Source organism: Pezoporus occidentalis, unplaced genomic scaffold (genome assembly GCF_034315485.1).
Source record: "Pezoporus occidentalis ecotype Australia unplaced genomic scaffold, CSIRO_AGI_Poc_V1 ctg1344, whole genome shotgun sequence".
NCBI lineage: Eukaryota > Metazoa > Chordata > Aves > Psittaciformes > Psittacidae > Pezoporus > Pezoporus occidentalis.
Genome location: NW_026913151.1, coordinates 1 through 10678, shown reverse-complemented (window position 1 = coordinate 10678; position 10678 = coordinate 1). Strand labels below are relative to the sequence as shown.

Sequence of the window (10678 nt, the reverse complement as noted above, 5' to 3'; positions counted from 1 at the left end):
ATGGGCCATGGGGCAATGGGTATGGCTGTAGGGTAAGGGTTGGAGATGGGCCATGGGGCAATGGGTATGGCTGTAGGGTAAGGGTTGGAGATGGGCCATGGGGCAATGGGTATGGCTGTAGGGTAAGGGTTGGAGATGAGCCATGGGGCAATGGGTATGGCTGTAGGGTAAGGGGTGGAGATGGGCCATGGGGCAATGGGTATGGCTGTAGGGTAAGGGTTGGAGATGAGCCATGGGGCAATGGGTATGGCTGTAGGGTAAGGGTTGGAGATGAGCCATGGGGCAGTGGGTATGGCTGTAGGGTAAGGGTTGGAGATGAGCCATGGGGCAATGGCTTAGCAATGGGGTAATTGGAAAGCTGTAGGGTCAGGGTTGCAGACGGGCGATGGGGCAGGATCCTGAGCACGGGGCAGGAGCCGCAGCAGAGCCGTGCCCACCCCAACCCTCCCCGTGTCCCCGCAGCTTCGTGACCGGCGTCATCCACCCGTGGCGGGTGAGCGCCTTCGAGCGGCTGCTGTGGCGCGCGTGCCGCGGGTACCTGGTGGTCACCTTCGTGGAGATGCCCGAGCCCATGGAGGACCCGGCCACGGTGATTTGGGGGGCGAGAACAGGGACACCCCGGGTGCCGGGGGCTGGCACGGGCCGGGGTGACCGGGACTGTGCTGTCCCCAGGGCGAGAGCATCACCTGGGTCATCTTCCTCATCTCCTACTGGGGTGAGCAGATCGGGCAGAAGATCCGCAAGATCTCAGACTGGTGAGGCAGCGTCCGGTCACACACGGGTTTATTTAGCCCCATGGACCCCCACACAATGGGGCCGTGCTGGTCGTCCCCCCCCTCCCAACCCGTTGGTGTCCCTCTGTCCCAGCTTCCACTGCCACGTGTATCCCTACCCGGAGAGTGAAGCCAGCCGCATGGACACCATGAGTGGGCTGCAGAGCCAGATCCAGGACCTCAGCGTGGTGAGCTGGGCACCGGGGTGGGTACCAGGGGTACTGTGGTGGGACCCCCCCATCCCTGACCCATGCGGGGCACCTGTAGGTGCTGGAGGAGACGGAGCAGTACCTGGCGCAGGTGCTGGACAAGGTGGTGCTGGCGCTGCCTACCTGGCAGGTCCAGGTCCAGAAGATGAAGGCCATCTACCTCGTGCTCAACCAGTGCAGCTTCGATGTCACCGAGAAGTGCCTCATCGCTGAGGTCTGGTGCCCCGTGAGGGACCTCGCCCAAGTGCAGGACGCGCTGCGCCAGGGATCGGTGCGTTGGTTGGTGACCCCAGGTCCTTGGGTTGGGGTGCTTGGTGTCCCCAGGTCCTTGTGTTGAGGTACTTGGTGTTCTCAGGTCCTTGTGTTGAGGTACTTGGTGTCCCCATGTCCTTGTGTTGGGGTTTGCTTGGTGTCCCCATGTCCTTGTGTTGGGGTACTTGGTGTCCCCATGTCCTTGTGTTGAGGTACTTGGTGTCCCCATGTCCTTGTGTTGGGGTTTGCTTGATGTCCCCATGTCCTTGTGTTGAGGTACTTGATGTCCCCATGTCCTTGTGTTGAGGTACTTGGTGTCCCCATGTCCTTGTGTTGAGGTACTTGATGTCCCCATGTCCTTGTGTTGGGGTTTGCTTGATGTCCCCATGTCCTTGTGTTGAGGTACTTGATGTCCCCATGTCCTTGTGTTGGGGTGCTTGGTGTCCCCATGTCCTTGTGTTGGGGTTTGCTTGGTGTCCCCATGTCCTTGTGTTGGGGTACTTGGTGTCCCCATGTCCTTGTGTTGGGGTCCTTGGTGTCCCCATGTCTCTTGCTGGAGCTCGCTTTGTGTCCCCATGTCCTTGTGTTGGGGTTGGTTGTTGTCCCCATGTCCTCATGCCAGGGGATGCTCGGTGTCCCTGTATCTCCTTTCCAGAGGTGTCCCCATGTCCTTGTGTTGGGGTCCTTGGTGTCCCCATGTCTCGTGCTGGAGCTCGCTTGGTGTCCCCATGTCCTTGTGTTGGGGTTGGTTGTTGTCCCCACTTGGTGTCCCCATGTCTCGTGCTGGAGCTCGCTTGGTGTCCCCATGTCCTTGTGTTGGGGTTGGTTGTTGTCCCCATGTCCTTGTGTTGGGGTCCTTGGTGTCCCCATGTCTCGTGCTGGAGCTCGCTTGGTGTCCCCAGGTCCTTGTGTTGGGGTTGGTTGTTGTCCCCATGTCCTTGTGTTGGGGTTGGTTGTTGTCCCCATGTCCTTGTGTTGGGGTTGGTTGTCCCCATGTCCTCATGCCAGGGGATGCTCGGTGTCCCCGTATCTCCATTGCAGAGGCGTCCCCATGTCCCACGCTGGTTGGGGTGGGTTCCAGCCGGGGGGAGGGTGCTGTGGGTCATGCCCTGGGTGCTCTCCCCACAGTACAAGAGCGGCTCGAGCGTGGAGTGCTTCGTGCAGCGCATCCCCACCACCGAGAGTCCCCCCACCCTCATCCGCACCAACAAGTTCACCGCCGGCTTCCAGAGCATCGTGGATGCCTATGGGGTGGCCAGTTACCAGGAGGTGAACCCCGGTAAGCCCCCCATCCCTGTCCCCCCGTCCCCTGTATGGGCCAGGTTTGGATGATGGGGCCCTACGAGGCCCATATGACACGTTCCCTGTGCGCCACAGCACCCTACGCCATCATCACCTTCCCCTTCATCTTCGCCATCATGTTTGGGGACGTGGGGCACGGGCTCATCATGTTCCTCTTCGCTCTCTGGATGGTGCTGTACGAGAACAGCCCCAGCCTGCGGCAGGCCAGCAACGAGGTCAGTGGCACCCGATGGGGGGGCCAGGCTTGGAAGTATGGGATGAGCTTGGAGGTGTGGGATGGGCTTGGAGGCATAGGATGGGCTTGGAGGTGTAGGACATGGCTGGGGGCATGGGGTGGGATTGGAGGCTTGGGATGGGCTTGGAGGTGTAGGACATGGTTGGGAGCATGGGGTGGGATTGAAGGTATAGGATGGGCTTGGAGATGTAGGACATGGTTAGGGGCATGGGCTGGGACTGGAGGCATGGGATGGGCTTGGAGGTGTAGGACATGGTTGGGAGCATGGGGTGGGATTGGTGGTGTGGGACATGGTGGTATGGGATGGGGTTGGTGGTATGGAATGGCCTTGCAGGTGTAGGACATGGTTGGGGCATGGGATGGGATTGGTGGTGTGGGACATGGTGGTATGGGATGGGGTTGGTGGTATGGGATGGGCTTGCAGGTGTAGGACATGTATGGGGGCATGGGATGGATTGGTGGTGTGGGACATGGTGGTATGGGATGGGGTTGGTGGTATGAGATGGGCTTGCAGGTGTAGGACATGTATGGGGGCATGGGATGGGATTGGTGGTGTGGGACATGGTGGTATGGGATGGGGTTGGTGGTACAGGATGGGCTTGCAGGTGTAGGACACGGTTGGGAGCATGGGGTGGCGTTGGTGGTGTGGGACATGGTGGTATGGGATGGGGTTGGTGGTATGGGATGGGCTTGGAGACATGGGATGATGGTGGTGCTGTGGGATGGGGTTGGTGCTATGGGAAATGCTTGGAGACATGGGATGAAGTTGGTGGTATGGGATGGACTTACAGGTGTAGGACATGGTTGGGGGCATGGGATGGGATTGTTGGTGTGGGACATGGTGGTATGGGACGGAGTTGATGGTATGGGAAATGCTTGGAGACATGGGATGAAGTTGGTGGTATGGGATGGGGCTTGGATGCATGGGATGGGGTTGAAGGCATAGGATGGGCTCTAGGGGCATGGGATGGGGTGTTGGTGGTATGGGATGGGGATGGTGTGGGGCAGGGCTGCTGTTACGGGACACCGGCGCCACATTTCCCCCACCAGATCTGGCTGACGTTCTTCGAGGGCCGCTACCTCATCCTGCTCATGGGGGCCTTCTCCATCTACACCGGCTTCATCTACAACGAGTGCTTCAGCAAAGCCACCGTCATCTTCCCCTCCGCCTGGAGCGTGGCCACCATGGCCAACCACTCCTCCTGGAGGTGGGACCCCAAAGCCCGCTGTGAGCCCTGCTGGGGTCCTGCCTCCACTGACCCCCCCCCCTGCCCCTGCTCTGCCCACAGCTCTGCCTACCTCGCCACCCACCCGCTCCTCACCCTGGACCCCAACGTCACCGGCGTCTTCCAAGGGCCTTATCCCTTTGGGATAGACCCAGTGAGTGTCCCGTGGGGGAGAGGATGGGGTGGGACCCTCGGTGGGGTGGCCCCGGAGTCTCACCCACCTCGTCCATGGTAGATCTGGAGTTTGGCCACCAACCACCTCAACTTCCTCAACTCCTTCAAGATGAAGATGTCCGTGGTGCTGGGCATCGTGCACATGGGCTTCGGTGTCCTGCTGGGGGTCTTCAACCATCTGTGAGTCCTCATGGCTGCACCCATGGGTGCTGGCCGCCCACGGTCATGCTTAGGGTGCTGGGTGAGTGCATGGGGCCATCTGGCTCCAGAGCAGAGCTGCTCCAGCCCTCGCAGCATCTCTGTGTCCTGTATCCCCACACTGGGAGCCCAGGACCCGTGATGCTGAGCGTGGGTCACGTCCCCCTGCCCAGGCACTTCAAGCAGCGGCACCGGCTGGTGCTGGAGCTCCTGCCCGAGATGATTTTCCTCCTGGCTCTCTTTGGCTACCTCGTCTTCCTCATCTTCTACAAGTGGATCAAGTTCAGCGCCGCCGACTCCCTGGTGGCCCCCAGCATCCTCATCCACTTCATCGACATGTTCCTCTTCACCTCCAACGCCGAGAACCTCCCGCTCTACCCAGGACAGGTAACAGAGATGGGGCACCCCCTTACCCATCCCCTTCCCCACACTGGGGGCAATATGGGTCTGGCCTGGCTGGGGCCCTAAAGCCGTGTCCCGTGTGCCGCAGGTGCCGGTGCAGACCGTGCTGGTGGTGCTGGCGTTGGCGTCGGTGCCCGTCCTGCTCTTGGGGACCCCGCTCTACCTGTGGTGCCGGCGGCGCAAGCCAAGGCCGGGGCACCCCGCGGTGAGGCCGGGGCCACGGTGAGGGGCTCAGCGGGGTGGGCGCCGCGGGGTCTCACCACCGGTGCTGTCCCGGGGCAGGCGGTGGGCACCGGCGAGCAGGAGCCGCTGCTGGAGGGGCAGGAGGCCGGGAACTCCGTCAACGTCACCGTGGAGGATGTGGAGAGCGGCGGGCACAGCCCTGACGCTGAGGTGAGGGGCACCGGGCTGGTGGGGTCAGGTGGTGGGGTTGGGGTGGCCGCGTCCCTCACTCATGTCCTGCATCCTCCTCGTTGTCCCGTGTCACTCACCGCCGTCCGGTCTCCTTCACTGACGCCCTGTGTCCCTTGGTGATGCCCCACAGCCCTCGCTGCTGTGACGTGTCCCACGTCCCTTACTGATGTTTCATGTCCCTCATTGATGTCCCATGTCCCTCACTGATATCCCACGTCCCTCACTGATATCCCACATCCCTTACCATTGGTCCCTCACTGACGTCCCATGTCCCTCCTTGGTGTCCCATGTCCCTCACTGATATCCCACGTCCCTTACCATTGGTCCCTCACTGATGTCCCATGTCCCTCATTGATGTCCCATGTCCCTCACTGATGTCCCATATCCCTCATTGATGTCCCATGTCCTCACCTTTGTCCCGTGTCCCTCACTGATGTCTCATGTCCCTCATTGATGTCCCACATCCCTCACTGATATCCCACATCCCTCGCTGATGTCCCACATCCCTCGCTGATATCCCACATCCCTCACTGATATCCCACATCCCTCACTGATATCCCATGTCCTCACTGATATCCCACATCCCTCACTGATATCCCATATCCCTCACTGATATCCCACATCCCTCGCTGATATCCCATGTCCTCACTGATATCCCACATCCCTCACTGATATCCCACATCCCTCACTGATATCCCATATCCCTCGCTGATATCCCATATCCCTCGCTGATATCCCACATCCTCACTGATATCCCACATCCCTCACTGATATCCCACATCCCTCACTGATATCCCACATCCCTCGCTGATATCCCACATCCCTCACTGATATCCCACATCCCTCGCTGATATCCCACGTCCCTCACTGATATCCCACATCCCTCACTGATATCCCACGTCCCTCACTGATATCCCACGTCCCTCACTGATATCCCACATCCTCACTGATATCCCACATCCCTCACTGATATCCCACATCCCTCACTGATATCCCATGTCCTCACCTTCATCCCGTGTCCCCTCCATCCCTGCAGCACCTGGACTTCGCCGAGCTCTTCATGCACCAGGCCATCCACACCATCGAGTACTGCCTGGGCTGCGTCTCCAACACCGCATCCTACCTGCGGCTCTGGGCGCTCAGCCTGGCCCATGCCCGTGAGTGTCCCCGTGTCCCCCGAGCCTCAGACACCCCCCCCCATCCCTCCTCACCCCCTCTGTGCCCCACAGAGCTCTCGGAGGTGCTGTGGACCATGGTGATGCGCAATGGCTTCGTGCGCCTGAGCTACGCCGGCGGCGCCGTGCTGGTACCCGTCTTCGCCGCCTTCGCCGTGCTGACCGTGGCCATCCTGCTGGTGATGGAGGGGCTCTCTGCCTTCCTCCACGCCCTGCGCCTGCACTGGTGAGCCCGGTGACGGGGGGGGGGTGCTGCTGGGATGGGGTCCCCCCGGCGCTGCTCCTCACCCGGCCCCTCTCCTCGGCAGGGTGGAATTCCAGAACAAGTTCTATGTGGGTGCTGGATACAAGCTCTGCCCCTTCGCCTTCGCGCCCGGCTCTTGGGAATAGCCGTGTGGATGCTGGAGGTTTGGAGCCAAAGCCCTGCCCCACTGATGGGAGCTCAGATGGGGGGCAGTTGGGGGTCTGGCTGCAGCCTCCCATCCCTTGCTTGCAGTGAATAAAGCCCCGTGGCTTGTCCCCAGCTCGGCATCTCCGTTCCTTCTGCTGTGCTGGGGGTCCCGAGGGGTTTGGGGGGTGCCCCCCATCACTGCTGCCCATAGCCAAAGGTGGGGGCTGCGGTGGTGCTGTAGGTGCTGAGCAAAGGGTAGGGCAGAGCGTGGGGCTTGGACCCCACAAGGACACTTGGGGGGCAGGCGAGGGGCTGGAAGGGGGGCACGGGCAGCTCAGGGAAGCCGGGGGCAGGCACTGTTGGGGCTGGCTGTGGGGGTCCAGCAGTGGCCAGAGCCCCACGGCCGTGGGGAGCCCCTGGAGGGGGCAGAGACAGCACCAGAGGCTCAGCCCCTTCTCTTCCCCCCCTACCTTTGTCCTGCTTCTCGGGGTGGGAGGGCAGCAACGTGGCCCGGGCCCGGGGTCCCATTGCACCCAACAGGGACCCTGCTGGCACCCCACACCTGCAAGAGAGATGCGGGGCTCAGGGGGGTGCCATGGGGCCCCTCATCGTGGCGCCGGGGTTGGGTCTTACCATGGCTCAGGGTCCCCATCCCGAAAGCCCTTGGCGAAGGGGTTGCTGGCGATCTTCAACTGGGTGATCTATGGATTGGGATTGGGGTCACGGGGGGTCCCTGGGTGGTGGTGGTGGGGGGGTTACCCCGATGTCCCCCCCCCACCCCGGGGCTCACCCGGTGGTTCTGATAAGCCGTCACCGCCATGAACTGGGTTTCGGGGAAGCTGAAGGACTTGAAGTTCTGGTGGGCGAAGCGCTCGCTGTCCCGGCGCGGGTCCACCAGCACCACGTGGAAGCGGGGCTGGTAGCGGTGCATGGAGTTGAGGATGATCTAGGGAGGGGGAACACGGAGAGGGGAGATGGGCAGGACCCCCCACCCTCCTCCCCATGGAGGGACGCGTTCCCCACCCCAGGACCGGGTCCTCACGTGGCCGTTGTCATCCAAGAGGTTGTTGGTCAACTTGAGCTTGTCGAAGGAGACGATCTGCCGCATCCACTGCGCGCCCTTGGCTGGGGAATCGGGGTGGAAGTGGACCCGGCCGGGTGCTGCCGGCTCTGCCCGTCCTGCTGCCAGCCAGGAGGAGCTGTGGAAGGCGTACCTGAAGGGATGGGGGGGTCAGACCCAGCCCCACAGCATCCCCATCGCCCCGTCATCCCCACCTGTATCTCTTGTCATCCAGCGGGATGAAGTCCATGAGCAGGACGTAGTCGGAGAGCGGGTCCAGCCCCGACAGCTTCACTTGGAAGGTGGGGAACATCCTCCTGCGAGGACAGGGGATGGGAAGGGGGTGCCCCCCCCCCCCATTGATGGTGCCCTCCTGCCCCCTTTGCCCCATTGTGGTCCTCACCTCCCCGCCTTGGTGACGATCATCTCGGTGCCCAGGCGGTTGAACTCCTCCCAGAGGCTGCCCATCTCCAGCCGTGCCGTGGCCTGGGACACGCGCCGGTTCTTGCCTCCGCTCCCCGGCCCCTCCGCTGCCCACCCCAGGCTGGGGGTGCACAGGGGCCCCTCGCCCGGACCCCCCAGGAAGGCTGTGGAGGGATAAAGGGGGGTGTTGATGGATCCTCATCCTGCACCTCACGTACGGGAGCAGAGCCCATGCACCACCACCTCCCCCCCCCCAAATCGCCATCCATTCCACAGTGGGGTTTATCCCTCTCCCCATTCCTGCCCTGTTATTGTGGGGCTGGAGGACCTCCCCGCACCCCAAAACCACTCTGGGGGACACAGGGGAGCATGGCCACGGGGGGGTTTTACCTGCCATGGGCGCAGCATCCGCGTCTCCATCCCTTGGCATGGTGGCAGTGGGGACCCCAATGGAGCAAGGCAGCTTCAGCTCTGGGCTGGCCCCTGCATCCTGCCAGGGGTTTTATGCCCCAGTTTGGGGGTGGAGACAGCGCAGTGGTCCCCAGGGGCTGGAGCACGGCCCCTTCTCCACCTGCCTGCGTGCCTTGATGTGAGGGTGATGATGGACGGGAGGTGAGCGGTGGCCATGGGACTGCTGGGACCACTGCTGGTCCTCAGATGGATCTCGGGGTACATTGGGCAGGGAAGGGTCAACTCTTGGGGTCTCCTTCATGTCATACATCCGATTGAAGGGACATAGGGGTTGCTGTGACTCCCTCTCCTGGTCAAAGTCCCCCTGGGTACCATAAGCTCAGCCATCAACACCTGATATTAAAAAGCACAGGGAAGTGTTGCAGCATCCACAGCGTTGTGGCTGCTTGTGCAGAGCCTCGGCAGCTCTGGAATAGGGAAGAGAAATGTGCAATGTGGTCCCCTGTCCCCTTGCACCCATTCCAAATGCTGGTCCTGTCTCTGTGCTGCCACCCGGAACCTCACCATCTTGTCCCACACCTCCCACCTCCATGCTCAATCCCAGCCTGACAGCAGGAGATGGATGGGGAGAAGCTGTCACCTTGGGGACCAGGAATGTGTGCAGGGAGGTCACTGACACAGGGATAAAGGCTGGAGGGGGCAGAGAGCAAAAGGGCTGCTCCATAGTCCCCTTCAAACTGCAAACTCCAGCACCTCACTGCACACCATGGGGCAGGATGAAGGATGCTGGGGCTCTGCAGGAAACAAGGGACATTCTCATATGGATGCTGATGGCTTCTGCCCCTGGTGGTACCCTGGTGATGGAGGCACTGGGCAAGGGCTGAAATCCCTCCCTGCTCTGCATGGAGCTGGATCCAAACTGGGACTCAGCTTTCACTTCTTTGCGATCAGTGCTTAAATCCTTCTTATGTCCATCATAGCGGAGAGGAGAGCCTCTGCCCTCCATGTGCTGCAGGGTGGCCACAGGGGCTGTGTGAGCAGTGCGAGGATTTGGGACCAGGACTGATGCAAAGCAAGGAGGGACCATATCCGTGCACATCCCCCTATGTCCATCACATCCCTACACATCCATACACATATCCCATGCCCTGCGGAGCAGGCTCAGCCCCATCCATCTCTCGCTGTCAGCCAGGCTGTGGCTGTGGGGCTGGTATTGAACAGGGAGATGAGGAGGTGCGAGAGGCAGAGCTGACAGCAGGAGGAGGAGGATGGAGGGGGCTCATCCGCAGCGTCGCACCGTGTCCTGCAGCTCCTGTGAATGGTTTTACTGCTGGAGAGAGAAGGAAAGGGGAGGATGTGGCTCTGGAAGGGGTTGGAACCCAAAATGGTGCCCAGATTGTGGGGATTTGCTCCCAGTGTGCACTGCCAGGGGATCTGGATGATCTCTGGTGGGAATCCGTGTGACATGCACTTTCTTTTCATGTTTGGCTGTAGAAGGAGGTTCCCCACAACCCCCATGAAGGCTTTAACCTGTCCTGGGAGGGTGCTGAGGCGCTGGCACAGGGTGCCCAGAGAAGCTGTGGCTGCCCCATCCCTGGCAGTGTTCAAGGGCAGGTTGGACACAGGGGCTTGGAGCAAGCTGCTCCAGTGGAAGGGGTTGGGGTTGGAACTGGAAGAGCTTTAAGGTCCCTTCAACCCAAACCGTTCTGTGATTCTGATTTATGATAGTTTGAACTCAAGAAAGAGCAATTTGCGTATCCCAGATCTTGAGAAAGGGTGAAAGAGAGAAAGGGAAGGTTGGGTTGAGCAAGGAGAGACAAACCCGTAGGTGTTAAAGCTTTAGCAAAGCCCTGTCTGCTGTCAGCTGCTTCTCTCTACAAGGAACAAGTCCCACTCTTGGTTTCGTTTCTTCCTTTTGCAAGCACCAAAGAGCCATCTTGGGGCATATAATGTAAAATAGCATTTCCAGGGCAAAATCTGGGTCCAAAATGGGCAGGTGGAATCAGACAGACTTCAAAAAGGGAAAATGCTGA

At 60.7% G+C, this 10678-nt stretch overlaps 2 protein-coding genes across 2 annotated transcripts; one reads left to right on the top strand and one right to left on the bottom strand.

Annotated features, from left to right (window-relative positions):
• The first annotated feature begins 437 nt into the window (after nt 1-437).
• TCIRG1 (T cell immune regulator 1, ATPase H+ transporting V0 subunit a3) lies at nt 438-6883 on the top strand. The gene is made up of 15 exons (XM_062609101.1): nt 438-589; nt 673-755; nt 868-961; nt 1041-1253; nt 2363-2513; nt 2612-2751; nt 3822-3979; nt 4061-4151; nt 4233-4351; nt 4543-4756; nt 4860-4976; nt 5054-5164; nt 6222-6342; nt 6415-6586; nt 6669-6883. Exons 1-15 carry the CDS (start codon nt 560-562, stop codon nt 6748-6750), a joined length of 1896 nt encoding a protein of 631 aa, XP_062465085.1. The 5' UTR covers nt 438-559; the 3' UTR covers nt 6751-6883.
• Nucleotides 6884-6946: 63 nt separating this feature from the next.
• On the bottom strand, nt 6947-8664 carry LOC134158797 (T-box transcription factor TBX10-like). Its single transcript, XM_062609100.1, has 8 exons — nt 8625-8664; nt 8215-8398; nt 8027-8128; nt 7794-7965; nt 7542-7697; nt 7385-7452; nt 7222-7313; nt 6947-7167 (listed from the first exon to the last, which is right to left on the bottom strand). Exons 1-8 carry the CDS (start codon nt 8662-8664, stop codon nt 6947-6949), a joined length of 1035 nt encoding a protein of 344 aa, XP_062465084.1.
• Nucleotides 8665-10678: the final 2014 nt, after the last annotated feature.

Coding starts and splice junctions, on each gene's coding strand:
- TCIRG1 (XM_062609101.1), top strand. CDS start 560: ATGCCCGAGCCCATGGAGGACCCGGCCACG. Junction 5,165..6,221: donor GGCACAGCCCTGACGCTGAG/GTGAGGGGCACC, acceptor CCATCCCTGCAG/CACCTGGACTTCGCCGAGCT. Junction 6,343..6,414: donor GCTCAGCCTGGCCCATGCCC/GTGAGTGTCCCC, acceptor TGTGCCCCACAG/AGCTCTCGGAGGTGCTGTGG.
- LOC134158797 (XM_062609100.1), bottom strand. CDS start 8,664: ATGCCAAGGGATGGAGACGCGGATGCTGCGCCCATGGCAG. Junction 8,399..8,624: donor GGATGCTGCGCCCATGGCAG/GTAAAACCCCCC, acceptor ATCCCTCCACAG/CCTTCCTGGGGGGTCCGGGC. Junction 7,314..7,384: donor GATGGGGACCCTGAGCCATG/GTAAGACCCAAC, acceptor TCTCTCTTGCAG/GTGTGGGGTGCCAGCAGGGT.